The sequence below is a fragment of the Gallinula chloropus genome (assembly GCF_964237585.1).
Source record: "Gallinula chloropus genome assembly, chromosome: 2".
Lineage (NCBI taxonomy): Eukaryota > Metazoa > Chordata > Aves > Gruiformes > Rallidae > Gallinula > Gallinula chloropus.
Genome location: NC_140086.1, coordinates 141,169,538 through 141,185,826, shown reverse-complemented (window position 1 = coordinate 141,185,826; position 16,289 = coordinate 141,169,538). Strand labels below are relative to the sequence as shown.

Below are 16,289 nucleotides of genomic sequence, written 5' to 3'. Positions count from 1 at the left end.
GTGCACTCCTGCCTTTAGAGTGAAGGTACAAATGTCAGGTGTTAGAGAAGTTTAGTAGAGGACTCCAGCAGTAGGTCCCAGATCAGAGACGAAAAATGAAAGCTGTCGATACGTATCCTCCTCTTGTGTTTCCTATTGGCAAGCTCAGCTAGTGCAGCTGTTGAATCTCAATCCAGACGCATGATTCTCTTCAGATCCCATACATAGGAACTAAGAAGAGCATTATGAGTTCCGCTTCTTGGACATGGCACCTCATTTTTTAAGGACTGCAGTGCTTAATTGCATAAAGCCCAAGGCCTTCTGTTAAATTCCTGCCTCAGTGCTATTCCCATTTCTCAACAAGATATTGGCTTGGTACAGATGAAAACATTATTTTGTATACTGAAGCACTGGATGTTTGAGGGGTGTGGGGTTTTTTGTCTATGTTGAATATTTTATCTGGAAGTATAATTTCATCTAACAACTGTTCCTTATTAATTAGGTGATAGAGGAAATCAAATAAAATTTGTGGCTGTTTAAAAATACGGAAGTAGAAGAAGGTTTTCGTTACATTAAAGCTTATTAAACGCCCTGGAATATGGTAGAGGAATGCAGTGTGGACTGGCTATTTAGTATAATGCAATAACCCCTTCATAGGATGATTTTATATGCCTATGAAAGTTTGACACAGAAAAGACACTCCAAACACTTTTGTGTATTATTTGCCTTAAAAATAGAATCCATACAGACGTACAGAATGTTGAAGTTCTTGCATGTACATAGAAGAAGCCATTTATGTCTTGTTTTCCTGCAGGGACATAATTTTTGGTTTATTTTAGTTGTACCCATTGTTTTTGTTCTCTTATTGCACTGCAGATATTGCTATTGGGGCACCATTTGCAGGAGAAGACAGAAGAGGGAAAGTGCTCATTTACAATGGATACAGTAATGGGTTAAATACTAACCCTTCCCAGGTTCTCAATGGAGCGTGGGCCTCACAGTCCATGCCTTCGGGATTTGGCTTCACTCTAAGAGGAGACTCAGATGTAGACAAGAATGATTACCCAGGTAAGATTTTTCCATTAGAAAGGGAATTTCAGACTTCCATTCTCTGGAAAATGCATCATGCCTAAACTGCTCCTTTTTGAAGGCAGAGGTCAGAATAAAGAATAGACATTTTTGGATAGTTCTAGCTTGCTTTCCTGAGAGTTAAAATCAGACAAAACAAACACTCCCTTTCCTGTCAAAAGACATGATCAGAAAGGCAAAAAAGGGCTTAAATAGTTACATTAACATAAAACATGTGACATTTACAATAAAAAGCTTAACCCATTCCTTGCACTTCAAAAAATTGAGTACTCTCTGCTTAGTGGACTTGTAAGGTCTCCTTCATCCTGGCATTCTTTCTTAATTAAAAACATGTTGTGTCGTAGAGAAAGGGATTGTCTTGGTTGTGTTGCAAAGTTGTTTTTTTGCTGTCCAGAGAGACACTGAGCTAAATATAGGTCCTTAATGGCTTTGATTATATAAAAAAAAAAAACCAAAACAACAACCCAGCAGAGAGAATGCAAAAGACACTGCTTGAAGGGAGGTATTTCATTTGGGCTTTTCCATCCTTTTTGTTTTCATTCTGCTGTATGGACTCTCTTTAGGTTAGCTTTGATTCTTCATTGTTAGTTTACCTGACAAACATTTAAATTTACCAAGTTTGTAACTTCAGTTGAGTTTCACTGGGGAGGTATGTATGTTTTTAAGAGCCATGTTCACAGTATCATAAGTAGTCTGAATTTTGGAGTTATTTAATGTGCTTGCATTTGCTCTCTCCTCTAGAAGCAAATCTGTTCTGTTTCTTTTCATCACAATTCAGAAGTTTCAGTAAGGGTGTGCAGTAAAACTTTGTATTTTGTTACTGTGAAAGGTTCACAGTAAAATGCTGTTAGTCCTTACTGCCCCAACTTAATACCAAATCCCCTTAGTTAGCCTGGGTTATTTCAAGGCTAGTGTTCTTAAAAGTTATATTGTTTCAAAATTGTGATTTTTCAAAGGGACAAAAATGGGATCTCTTTTACCTTATTGTGGTGGATTGTAAAAACCATGAATGAGGTGTCTGTTTTTCAAAAGCAGAAGAGAGCTTGCAGGAAGGGATGTTTACAATAGAAATTACAGGTTTACAAACAGAAACGCTGACTGCAGAGTAATAAAGTGAGGCTATCACAAGACTGAAGTGAGAGGACCTTTAGTATTTGAGAAAAGAAAGGGCTTTTAAACACAGTTCTGACTTTTGTTTGCATATTGTTGATGTTGCTATTAATAGTCCTTCATTGTCCATAACTAATGAGGTTCTTTTGGACAAGGGAGCTCTTTATAAATGTTTCAGCATTTAAACATTTTCTAAAGCATCCACAAAGCCCCCCAGCAAAACCAAAGAAAACAGGATATTGCATTCCTGACATTTCTAAGATTGAAAAGATAGAGAGAGGGAAGGGAGAGATTCATTCAGGTCCTCTTTGAGTCACGTGGGGAAGAAAGAGTAAAAGTCTAAATAGTGTATTAGCATACTTTATATGAAGCATCTTTTAAGCTAATTTGTGAAGAGTTTGGGTGATGCCTTTCAGTTTTTCTAAATGTTTACTGAGGACATGTTCTGGTCAATTCAGGTGTGAGATTTCTTTCTTGTGAGATTCTGCTTGGCGTTGGCTCCACAGTTTCTGGCTTCACCGTCTGTCCTACTTGCACAATTTCACATGGTAATCAGCTCACTATGTGTTAGATGACTTGGATTTATTACATAGATTACCTATTTTAGCAGAAAAAAAACCCAAAACAACCCAAAACCTGCATTTATTGTAACTAGCTTTTCCTTCCATCCCTCACTTGAATATCTGAATGACCAGACCAGAGTACTGTTAAGAATCCGTCAGATGATTCCCTTCATGTCTTCCTTCTTTCTTAGTTCATGGATTTGAAGCACCAAACTAGAGCTGTAAAAATAGCACAACCATGGCCCAGTTTTAGCACAAAACCAGAATCCCTTCCTGTGGGAAAAAGGAAACAAAAAACCCCCAACAAAACCCAAAAGGACATAATATGGGGAAATGAAACTCCAGTACAAACACATCGGTCAATTAAGTAATCCTTCTTGTGTCAAAGAGCTTTTCTTCTCCTCCTCCTGACGGAAATGTTGAAGATCAGCCTGTGCAGAAGGAGGAAACAAGGGGCTGAACTTGGAAGGAACAGGAAGGAAGTTTTATTTTAGATGTCAGCTGAGAGGCAGAGCATTTGCTGACTACAGAAGGTCTAGGAAAATAGTCTTTAATTCAGTGTTTCCCAAACTGTTGGTAATGAGTCTGACTCAGAGAAAAGAAAGATCAGGAAAAAATAACAGAATTTTTCTTTTAAGCTTTTTAATGTCTGTATTATAAAATCTCGATTTTATAAAAAGAAAAAAAGTAATAAACCAAATTATGCTGACTCATTGCTCTCGGGAATTCAATTCCCATTGACTGGGAAGTGAGACCCAGCCGTAACGTCAGGCTGCAGGTGTAACCATTATTTCCACAGTCTAGAGTGAGGTTCTCCAAGCAATTTAGCTCTTCCATGGCTGCAGTTCAAGTGTTGTGTGAAGACAAATGAGCTCCTAAAGGGATCAGAGTTGCAAGAATTCAGTACTGACACCAATCTGTAAGGACCCATATCGTTATAGCTGTGCTTGTGCGATTGACTCAAACCCTTGTTCATGAAGCAGGCATATATATCCCTGCTTGGAAATGAGACGCCAAGAGATGGGAGTTACTCTGCTATTCAGTTTTTAATGCATTGTGTAGCATTTTCAGAGCTTTTAGAGTTTCAAACCTTCTTATTTAGATCAGATAATACATTAATGTTCTCAGAAGATACCACTTGTGTGTGTGGCTTCTTATCACAGACCACTGAGCATCACCCTGGGCTTTCTGAATTGAGCACAGCAACCAGCACTCTTACAGACTCAGTTACAAGTTGGGAAATACAGTTCCTGAAAAGTGAAGGTGAAACACAGTCCAATTTTTCTTCCATTGGACAAAAGTTAAATCTTCTCTAAGTTGGGAGTTCAGGTCAGGCTGAGATCTATCTAGTATTCTTCTGGGAAAGAACAGCCATATGGTACAGGAAGCGATATCTTTCTCTTCTCATCCGAATGCCAGTTTAAGCTCAAGAACAGAGAAGGAAATAGGGAGCAGACCAAGGCTGCCTAAGACTCAGTACTGTTCAAATCCCCCACCTTTCCTGTTGATGGAGGAGTGGTTTTTCCTTCCTCCTCTTCCTGCAACTCCTGGCCAGCAAAGGGAGAGGGGTCACCTCCTCCTTCCCAGTCTTATTTAGGAAAGGCAGAGGAAGACTATTTTGTCCCCGGGGTCCCAGTTGTGTAATAAATATGGGAGAAAGCTGATCATGGGCAGGTTTAATGGAGACGTAGTAAAGCAGGCAGGGAAGAACATAAAACCATTGTACTGATATAGATGAAAGATCTGGCTAGCACTGCAGCACGTCTCCAGCAGTGGCCAACAGCAGATACTCAGAGAATTATGCAGTTGTGACATTTCCCAGAATATTCACCCATCTCTAACCAACAGGAGGTGCAAAGTGTCGCTGAGTCAGAGGTGGCATCTTCAAATTTAGTAGCCCTTGACAGGGTTTTCTTCCATAAATATGATCAATCTGATGTGAATTGTTGGTACCTGCTGCAACCTGTGTCAAGGGGCCCCGCAGCCTGACTGCATGTTTGGTGAAGAAGTAATTCTTTTCACTGCATCCCATTCAAGTGTTGAACCTTGCACTGGACAGTTTCTTTGTGCTGTTTCTTTGGATGTGCCCTAGTTCTACTGAGGAGATGGTAAACAACTCTTAAGTCTGCTCTCACTTTCTGTGCCATCCCTCAGCCATGTGTTTTAACAAGCCTGTGGAAGGAATCCTAATTTACTTAACTGTTCCTTGAGCAGAAATAAATGGCACAGTAGTCCTGCTGTACCCAGTGGTTCAGTCTTGCCATCGCCACTGCCTCTTCTTCATACATTTTTATGTAAAGAGCAGTGTGTAAAGTGTGAGATGTCTGGCTAAAGCATTGTTTCTTATAAAGATTTTACAGTTGGCTTGGGTTTCAAACTTAGCTGACATTTAAAAAAGCTGTATATTCCCTATTGAGAAGAAAATCAGAGTTAGCACTTGACAAAGCAATAGTCCCAAATATTTTTGATTGATATTTGTGATTATGTTTGAGCAAGAAACTGAAGTGAGCCAGGAACCGTGGTCTGTCCTTGAAGCTACATGGCACAGCACAGCTCACTGTCACCAGATGAAACCCTCCAGCCCACTGAACCAGGCTGGCCATATCCAAACTGCCTTTTGGGAAGGGTCGTTGGCCCATTCCTGGCCACTGTCTGGGCAAATACTAACTTGCACACGCTGAAAGGCACATCGCACAGGCACATTCTCTGGCACTAGAGACATATTTGTATGTGACATAGTTGTAACATTTTTCAGCAGATGACCCATTTCACAGTTTTCTGAAGACTCATTTTCTAAGGTCGTATCAAAGGAGAGGATCTGATCTCACATATGCTGCTTAGTAAATACTGACTTAATGACATTACCCTGGATTGACAGTGGTGTAAAAAATAAAGGGGGTATTAAACAAATAGAGAGTGGGAGTGAAAGGAGTGAAAAAGTGTAGAAGATGGGCTTTTTTTCATCAGTTTAAATGTAAATACCGTGGTTGTTGGAAGGAATGATGTGTGAGATTCTGTGCTGCCCTTTTCAGTGCCAAGGTTTGGATGTGGCCAAACAGCATCGTGCTGTATCTGAGGCCGTACTGGAGAGACAGTTCTATATAGCCAGGGGATTCTCTGCAATAGCAGCTCTTCAAGGTTTGTGTGAATATTTTCTGAAATCCCTGCCTCAGCACAACCTTCCTGTCTGTCTTCTGTGTTAGAACATCCGAGCAACTTAATGATAACTTTCAACACAGCTTCCACTCCACTCCCCAGTAATCAGGCGCTTTTAGGGCCCCTTTGCTCCCTCTTGAGTTTTATTTGTGTCGTCAAGGCCTGGAGCAGGGAATGAAACCTCTTAGGCATCTATTTTGAATTGTAGTTTATTTATAATTTCATTTGTCTTTTTCTATTAGCATAGTTCAGTTATCATAGGAACAAAAGAAATCTGTAAATCTGTTTAAGGGGAAAGAAATATGTTTCTTTTGGCTTCTGGGCATCCGTTCAAAGCTGGTCCCCACTGAGTGCCTTGGAGACTGTGATTATCTAGGTGATGGTGCCGCACTTCCAGCTGGTTCATCTATCTGTGCAGGGCTCAGGCATTTGGAGGCTGTAAGGTTTCCACCCTCACATTTCAGCATATGTTCAGTCACTTGATGGCTGATTATAGCTGAGCAAATAGTTTGTAATGAATAACTTACTCAACTCATTAAGTTTGCTTTCTTCTTGTAGCATGTCCTCCAGCAAACTGTGGTTTCTTCACATGTGTTTGTGAACCAGAACCATTTAACCAGTTTCTTTTAACCGTGTGGGTGGATTCAGAGCAGTGCTCTAGATGAATTCACTGTTCAAAGACTGTTGATTAGTTAATTAGTTAATTGCTCAAATAAATTACACACTATTGTTTCTGCTCCCTGCCTGTTTAGATGCTTGTGTAAGTCTTCCTTATTAACTTGGAGTGTCACCCTGGAGGCAGTGCACTGAAGCTTCATCTTCAAGGTATCCTGCTTTTACAGAAACACAGCTGTTAGCCTGTTCTTTTTGTTACCCTTTTTAGTCAAGGCTTTATCAATACAGGGAAATGCATAAAGGCATTTTCACGCCTTGTTATTTTGGACTCGGTTATTATCCTGAGAATAGCCTGTTGTTAATATAAAGAAATTACTCTAGAAACATTTTAAGAAGGAAACAAATGTGATAATCAGACAAAATTTCCACAGAACTTCAGTAGACCAGTCTGACCTTATTAAAATAAGACTGTAACAGCTTCATCTGCTAAGTACATTAACTCAAACAGCAGGAAGAAAACCCTCAAGTTTCTTTCTGAGAGGCAAGGGTTCTTCAGCATTCATAATTTTTTTTTGAGAACAATAGGCATTGTGCCAACAATATCACAAATCATAATCTAATGATGATTATATTATGAAGTTGGTCCAGAAGATTTGTGGAAGACAAACAAATTAAATCAATGAGAAGCTGCATCTGCTCTGGTAGGAGAGGACTGCTGAGCGTGGGAGCCAGAACAAGGGCATGGTTTCTGCTAGCAAATGCAGAAAAGCTGAAGTATTTCTACCAGCTAGTTGTGCTTTCACATGAGTAATAAATCAAAAATGTAGTGACAAGCCAAGAATCTCCTACAAATATGTTAATTTTATGGCAAATTATCATCTGTGTAATTTGCAGGTATGCTTCTCCAAAATTCTTTAAGATATTTAATGAAATCATAATATGGTGCTAAATGGAATATAAGAATAAAGCAATTAATTCTAGTAAGTAGAAGTTTACTGAAGTGATAAAACATTAACTGCCCTCTTTTGGATTTGTTTGTAATATAATGAATAGTAACATTGTATTATGAAAGCGATTCATTCAGACAAAAGGGGATTATTGAAATTAATTACCTTTAGATAACTTATCCTTAACACACTTGCTACCACAATGGTTTTGAATGGCAAGACTGAAATAAAGGGACACTGCATTGGGTAGTGGTTTTTTGCAGTATTTAACTGAAATTCTTCAGTAAAGTTGACTGAACTGGACGATCCTGTGTCCTTTATTATGGTACAGCCTGAAGTATGGAAATGTTGTTCTGTAGCATTCCTATTCCTACTGAGTTTTTGGAATGTAGTGCTCTCTGAAATACTAGAAAAGTATTGATCACGGGCCTTTTTGGCACCTGATCTACTCAGGAAAATAAACCCCAAAAAGTCTCAGAAAGATTTTTTTGGTCAGTTATGCAGTTTTATTACTCTCCTTTTGGTCAGTTATGCAGTTTTATTACTCTCCTTTATGGAATTTCCATTAGCACCTGTACTCAGGTTTCTAATTGTTTTGCAGTCCTTATTTATACTATGAAATTAAACTGATAGACTACACAAAGTGGTGTTTAAAGCTGTCAGCAAATCATTCTGAGCCCATAAAGTCAATGTTTTTCTGCTTATATCCTGGTAGAGTTGCAGCAGGGAGATGACTCAGCTATCATTTCATTTTTGGGTTTCTCACAAGTGAAGCATGTGCCAATTATGTAGTCCTTCATTGGCTGTTGTTCTTGGCCACTGTTCCCCATGAAGTGACATGAGGTACAGTGCCTTGACAGTTTCTTTCAGGATTGCTGGACAGACTCCAACCAAGTGTGGGGCACTGAGCACACCGCATATTCTCCCTGCTCAGTTTCCCTGGGGCTGCATCTCTCACAGGGGATGGAGATGGCCTTCAGAAATACTTGGGCATCAAAGAATTTGCTCAAGTTAAGAAACTCATATATCTTGTTGAGACTGGAGGTAGGACTTTTTTGATCTTCCTACTTCCTCCTGTTGGTTGAAGTAGGCCAGCATCATGGCAAGTTTCTGCCTGTATTGCATGTTGTATCAGGCCTGGCACAGCCACATCAGCTGAAGACGCAGGTAAACTCACAAAATCCAGTGCGCCTTCCAGTGCCCTCTGTGAATACTTTTTCTTAACTTTTAAATGATAATTTTATCTCAGAAAAATGGATTTGCTTCATCAGAACACATCTTTCAGGTCTTTCCTTCTGAGAAAAGTAAAACTTGAAATAAGCATTAGGATTGTTTACCTTTGTACAGTGCCCCTTGACTTTAGTTAAGTACCTGCCAAAGGCACTTGTTTCAGGATTGAGCTCTCACCACTGGTTGGGATTTTAGTGCCTACAACCTTCAAGCTGTGTTGAAATGGAAGTTGAAAATGTCTTTCAAGTTGCTCTGTGCTTGTTTTCTTAGTTTTTGCTGTGTGATTGTGACACCATATTTCATTTATTCTACAACAGTAATGAGGCAGAAACACACGTCTGCTGCCACCACCCCTTCCTTACAGATATCTGATTCTTTGAAGGGCAGTAGCAGAAAAAGGATCTTCTCAATTAGACAACATAAACAAAGCGGTCATTTACTTAAATCTATGAGGTACATCATCCTCCTGACAACATGGAATATGGAAGAAGGTGTGAAGGAGATGTTGTGAATCTGATACTTCTGTCTGTGTTTATCATTTTAATCTGGGCTTGAAGAAACCCCCTGACAAATGCAAAGGAGCGAAGGTTTTCATATGCTTTCCTTCAGGCTCTGTTTGCAAGGGTTATACGTAGTTAGATGGCTTTTTTTTATTGTGAATTCCATATTGCTTGTTAAACCCTTATTTTTCAGCTAGTGACCTTTACATCAGTGACATTGCGTGTGTAGCATTAACAAGTAATGAATAAAGACAACTTCTCTCTATTTTTAGGAGGGGAAAGTTGCCAAGCTTTGGATAATTTAGACATCTTGTGCATTTTTTTTGTAGAAATTATAAGTAACTTATCTTCTGCCGAACACACAACAAATTCAAAACTTCTGCTTATTAAAGTGCTCTGATTTGATGTGTGTTCAGTTCTCATGGATTCATATCAATGGCCAAAAAAAGTTTTTTTCCAATGATGGGTACAGGAGTTGCACCAAAGAAAGAAAGAAAAATAAAACTGCTCTTTAATGGAACAAGTAGAAGAAAAGCAAAATCTCTAATGGATCTTCCAGTAAATACTCTGCTTGAATATACATAACGACTTAGTCCTTATAGCAGATCACAGATGTCACTACTAGGTGTAAGTATGTTTTATTGTTTGTGTGTTCATTCTTAAGTCTACTTTTCCTACTGAGTGGTTTCACTCCTTCAAGCTGTTTGGGTCAAGAATAAGCATTATATAGATGAGAGAATAAAGAATGTGTCAGGAAAACAGAGTTTCCAAAGGAGATCAGAATGAGCACAGTCCTGGCTGCCCTCAGAGTATGCTTAAACAGGGCCTTTGTGCTGGTGCTGTGACTGAATTTCCTCATCTGTTTTGCCTAGCCAAATCTGGCTAAGGCAGCAATATAGAAGAACTGCCCATGGAAAATCAATCTTTTGGTGGCTGTGGCCTGTTACTGCTCCTCAACCCATTACTCTGTCTTCAGATAATCTGGGCCCAGTTCCAGAGAAACCAGGATTTAACTATTAAGCAGATGGACAAAGTCATATTATTTAAGTGGGGATGCCAGGATAGTGGAGACCTAAATTCACACAGCTATAGATAGTGAAATTAAGAGTTTACTCATAATAGTGAGTCTAACTGCATCTCACAGCCTCATTCTTTTTACCTTCAAATAGGCTACATTTCATTAAGCTTACTCAAGTTGTGTGTTTGTGGTGGTTCAGCTCCAGGCAGCGGCTGAGCACCACACACCACCCTCTCACCCCTCACCAGGAGGATAAACAGACAGAGCCCCTGTGGGTTGGGGTAAGGGCAGTTTACTGACAACACTGCAAAATCAAAAGCCCAGGACAAAGTACACACACACAGAGTGATAACACGGAGCACTTTACTGACCTAACCAGAGGATAACACAGAGCACTGCATTGACACCACGACCAACCAAATGCCCGACCGCACTCAGAGTTCCCCAGCGCCACGTGGACCTTCCTCACCCCAACCAGCCCCTTTTACGGGGACTTGATGTCCCATGGTGTGGAAAACAGCCCAGGCCAACTCATCTGGCCTGTTCTGGCTGCTTGGGGAAGTTAGCTCTGTCCTGGCTGGAACCAGGACAGTGCTCAGGCTTTTCTTTGTGCCCATGAAGAGCTGGAGTGCTTTATTTTATTAATGAAAAATCAGATTATGAAATCATCACACAACCAGGATCTGGATAAGTCTTGGGTATCTTTGTCTCTGCCATAACATAATCTTTACTGAAACATTTTGAGTTACTGAGTATGACACAGTACGTACCCTAAGTTAAGACTGTTGCAGAATTCATAAAGAGCATCCAGCTGGGAACAACAGAATGGAAACCATTCCTTCTTGTCTTTCACTTTCTGTTCATAACATAATGTTTCTTTTTGCTTTAAAAACAACAAAGCAAAGCAAAACCCCAAACACAGCCCCCTCAGAACTCAACAAAATATTAAATCTTTTGTGATAACTATGGCTGCTGCTGGCAGGAAAAGATCAGGAAGCTGCCACAATGTGTGTTGTATGCCTTGGTGGTGATGGCTATGTCTCAATCAGTTGTTTATTTAAGAGGAAAATATCCTTAGGTCTGGGTAATGTGTGCAAGTTGTCTATAAAAGCTGCCAATGAAAAAGACTCAAAGATGTCCCAAAAAGGAGATAGAAACAACAGTCATTTTCTTCTGCTATTTAAAGTGGTCCTGAGCCTGAAGCATAGTTCTCTAAGGCCAATGGAAGTAGAAAAATGTAAATGTTGTACAAAAAAGAGGATCAGAACCATAAACTCTCCATGCCTGCTTCTCTTAGGACATTATTCACTGGAATTCATTGGAGGCTATGTGAAGTGCTTGTTTAGAATTGTGAAATCCTGACCATCTGAAAAGCAGAGTGCTGCAAAACACAGCCAGACTTGGCCCAAACCCACCAGCTAACCAGCGTCAAAGCTTTTGTATTTGCATCATGCTCGATGACTTTAGGGCTTCTTAAGCAAACCAGTGCTGAAACTATGGAAGCAGCAAGTAAGGGTTTGTTTACAACCCTGAGTACTGGTTTAATTAACTCATTTAGATCAATTGAGGTTCCCAGTACCACTGAAAGATCTGTTGTAAGACTCAGTCTACTGAATTGGACGTGTGGAAATCAAATTGTATGATAATAACAGTGGAGTGAAAGGAGTGCCCTGGTGGACACTAGGGGCTTTGAAAATGAAAGAGAGCTCTTTGCTTCTCTTGAACTCTGCTCCAGTTAGAGGCGGCAGGAAAATTGATCCATTTTCCTCACAGCAGGCCTGAGTGGTCCAGCAAGCCAGTCTAGATCTTTTGAGGGACCTTGGTGAAGGCTCCAGGCAAAAGAGAAAATGTTTGGGTCTGGCTTGTGTCCAGTAACAAAGATGTGCCCAAGGCCCGATGTAGCGCTTGTATTTTTGACTCCATCTGTTCCAAGTGGTGACTGGTGGGATAAAAGATGGCCTTCAACAGATAACTACTGCAAGCTTCAGCACATGCTGACAGCATTAGAAACTATGAAATCAGCCATCCTTTCACCTCTGCGTTGTATTTGTGTACACAGAGATGTAGTGCTTAAAATAATGAGCAAGTTCCTTAAAACACAAGGCAGGATTGTCAGGAAGGAACACCATCAGTTTTCAACATGACCCGTGCAAGGGTGATGATAAAGTGTTTTGCCTGTCTTTGTGTAATGGGCAATTAATGGTTTGGAATAAATGGGTTAATGGTGTCCTTTTTTCCCTTTAATGCAAGGTGGAGAAAACCGAGATCGTGGCATGGGTAACCTTGTGTTAAATAGATCGGCACTTCCTGTGTACAGCCAAGACATTTATGAGCCCATCTCTAACAATGTGAAATATTTTCTTTCAGATATACTCCTGAAAAAAATTACTTAGAAAGGAATTACCAATTTGGTTTATGTTACTTCATTTTTAATATAAATAATCTAATTTAGGCTGGAAAAATGTGTTAGAGACATCTATATAGTTCTTCTGAAACTGTTTTGTTTTTTCTAGATTTAATTGTAGGTGCATTTGGAGCTGGAAAAGCAGTTGTTTACAGGTATGTGATAAATACAGTGGATTTTTTATTTTACAGCTTTGGTGAGAAATAACATTCCTGTGTTTCCCTGGTGCAATGTGTAAAAGATGCTTATTACAGATAATAAGCATCTTGTGACAAACAAATGCTTTTTCCCCATGCTTAAAACTTGTAATTTCCAATGAAAATCTCCACACTTAGTCTTAGCTCAAGAACCTTCTTCTGGAATGTTTGACGACTCTTTTAATTTTAAATAAACCAAGAAGATAAAATGTTATAATTTCTACCTTTAAAGCAATTTCACACACAGTCCTGTACAGCTAAAAATTTCTTGCTACAGCTATCAGAGAGAAATTCAAAGAGCATAATACTGAAAACTAATTTCTTTCTGGGGGGAATGGTACTAGTAAGAAGTTTTCAAGTGACTGCTTCTTCAGAGATCACGTATATTAAGATGTGAAGTATTTCCTGAAACTAAAACCTGCTACTTTTAGCTTCAGTTTAGAAAAAAACATGCAAGATCCCATTTTACAAATCAGAATTTGTTGCTGACTGTGGATTTGGATTAAATACACTGTTTGATTAGAGGTGTAAGTTACCAAATATGGAAACAAAAAAATCTGCTGCTGCCCTGTTAGTCCAGCCATGCTGGGAGTTCTTTGCATTCACCATCTGTAATTTTGCAATAAGTTGGTTTTGCCAGAATTATATAAGTTACTGTAAAATACTACCACTGTCTTAAAAAAACCCAGAATTTAGATATTTTCTGGTTTTCATTTGTCTCGTAAATTGCTCTGTTATAGATCATCTCATTACTCAATAACAGATTATTATTCAGAGGGATGGTTTCCATCACCAAAACTATATACTCAATACTCAGCAAAATTTTGTGATAATTATTGCTGGTTTCTAAATCAATTGTATCAAGACCTGTCAGAGTTCTTTATTATTGGATCAAGATATTCTAGATCAACTTGTACTTTAACCAATTTATGTTTATTTTTGAAAGAGTCTTAAATGGAGATAGCAAGTCTGAATATGTCACCATTAATGGAGTCAGTATAAAACAAATTCAACAGTATAAAGTAAGGACCAAAGGACTGCTTTAAATTCCAAAAGGCAGACTCTGTCCCTTTGTGAGAACCCAGTGTGTTGAAATGTGCCTAAGTCCCAGGACACACCTAACTGTAGGATACCATTTCAATGATGCTGTTAACCTGTGATTATTTTTATAAGAACTTTCAAAATGTCACAGTAGGAGGTATCTCAGTTTCTGAGGGCACCCCTTTGCATTGCAACTGTTTTCTCCCAAGGAACCCTACATTTCTGGCTTGTTTGTGGCCAGTTAAGTGTTTTCTGTGTTGCAACTTGGGTACTAACATGCTCCTTCTGTAAGCAGTGACCCTTATTTCTGTCCCTCAGAGCCAGACCTGTTGTGACGGTGAATGCGCAGCTCATTCTGAACCCCATGATTGTGAACCCAGACAACAAAACTTGTCAGCTCCCTGGCTCTCAGCTTTTGGTGGCCTGGTAAGTTCATGTTTAGACAAAGAAATCTTTCTCAAATAACTTTCTGTTCCTGACTTTTCTTGCAGCTTTTTGTTGAGCATATTTAAAGTTCAAAAAAATGTTCAAACGTGCTGTGAGCACAACAAAACCCCCTCATCTAGAACAGAGTTCTTTTTGATATCTTCAGAGAGTCTCAAAATGAAATAGCTAGAAGCTGAATCCTTTGATACGCTGAGTCTCCTGCATAGGAGGATGCACAGTGTCTCCTAGGATCGAGGTACAAATTCATATGCAGTGTTTGGTTGAATGAAACGTGAAACAGCTTCAAAACAAAGCACAGAAACATTGATCTGTGAGAACATACCTCTTTGTTGAGATAATGCAACAGCAAAAGTGACGAAAAGAGTTGGTGTGCCCACAATTTTCTCTTGTGGTGTGCCCACAAGAGACCACAGCCTGTGGAAGAGAGAACATACCTGGCTAGTAGCTCAGGATGTTGTTTCTGGTTGGCAGTGGTCAGAGGAAAGGTTTTTTCAGGGCACTGTACAGGACAATGTTGCATGCATTGAAAGAGAAACCCTCGGCCACAGTAGCATTTAGCTTTGAAAATAAAAAGTACATTCAAAAATTTGAAGCTAATTAAAACACTTTAGGATCAGTTACTAATATTAAATGCTTGCAAGACAGTTGTAGGCTGATAGCACATAATATCACATAAAGGCACATTTACTGTACGGAAAAAATTTCACTTAGAAATGACCCCAGAAGCAGTTGATAAAAGATGCTATTACAAATACATCAGATATTTTTTAAAAGTGAAAATCATAACAAATGAGGAAACTAAAACCAAAAGAGAGCATAAACACATGCAAGTCAAATATAGAATACCAGCAAGCCCTGCCAGAGACACCATCAGGAACAGATTCCTAAGACATAAAAACTGGTCGTATCATTTTATTTAAACACTGAAGGCAGAAAGCCTGCCCTGATGTGGGCCAGATGAAAAGAATATCAAGGTGTAAAGAAGGATTCCAGAAGAAGAGGTGTCTGCAGAAATTTTGCACTGCTTTTAAACTAAAGGCTGTGAGAGGGATTCCCCACACTGGAGGCATTCTTCATAGGACATGAGTTTTAAGAATCATCTAAAATGGAAGAGTCAGCAAAAGAGTTTTTAGAGCAAATTCATAAATAAACTGTAACAAATAATTGGGACCAGGAGTAGTTCATTTAAGAGATGTAAAGGAATTTAGCTCTGATACACTCAAATCAGTAAATATATGGGCTTTCAATGTATTTCATGCAATTTGTGACTCAGAAAGTTCCTAAATCAACTTACTGTGAAATTCTGGGATGAGACTGCCAAAATATTCTCTTTTGCTCCATTATTTTAGACTTTATGACACTTCTCATATTTATCATGTTATTCCTCATTTCTAGATACTGCATAGAAAATCTCCCATCCACAGTGCTATGCAGAAAGCACTTGGTAGAGCTATGCAGTCCCAGAACTTAAAAAGCTTTGGACTTCTGGAATAGGATCCAGGTCAAAATGCATCCTGATTTTTTTATTTAAGTACCTTTTGTTTTAAGAGTTGATATATTAGAGAATTTATTACACCGACATCGGGCTGAAGCAAATTGATCCAAATTATGTCTTTTCAGAACTTCAGTTTTTAAGACATTTTAAGAATGCCTTGTGCTGTAATGGAAAAGATTTCAAACCCATAACATTTACTGATGGTGTACTGAAAGAAAAAAGCTGGGGTTTTTTTGTACAAGATAAATAAAATGTGTCTGTTATAAAAGTCTTCCTGCTGTGTGATGCTGTTTAAAAAAAGGAGAAAACCCCCAAAGTATGTAGATTTTTCATAACTTTTCACTTTTGTTTTACAGTAAGCCAGAAGATGTTTGGTTCATATCTACAAGAGTTCTAATAGGAACATAATTTAATTTGTCTGCTTTATTCTAAAATACTCTTCCCTAAAGATTTAGTTCGTATTACAAAATGACTGAAGAGCAGCTGCTATTTTCCATG

At 39.0% G+C, this 16,289-nt stretch overlaps 1 protein-coding gene across 1 annotated transcript in view; it reads left to right on the top strand.

Moving 5' to 3' along the window:
- The window catches only part of ITGA8 (integrin subunit alpha 8), a gene marked incomplete at both ends in the record, with an annotated part of 102,609 nt that overhangs the window by 28,168 nt on the left and 58,152 nt on the right, over positions 1–16,289 (top strand). Inside the window, 3 exons of the mRNA XM_084280496.1 lie at positions 856–1,047; positions 12,721–12,766; positions 14,168–14,275. Of these exons, the coding sequence (XP_084136622.1) occupies positions 856–1,047; positions 12,721–12,766; positions 14,168–14,275 (346 nt within the window). The remainder of the gene's footprint in view (positions 1–855; positions 1,048–12,720; positions 12,767–14,167; positions 14,276–16,289) is intronic.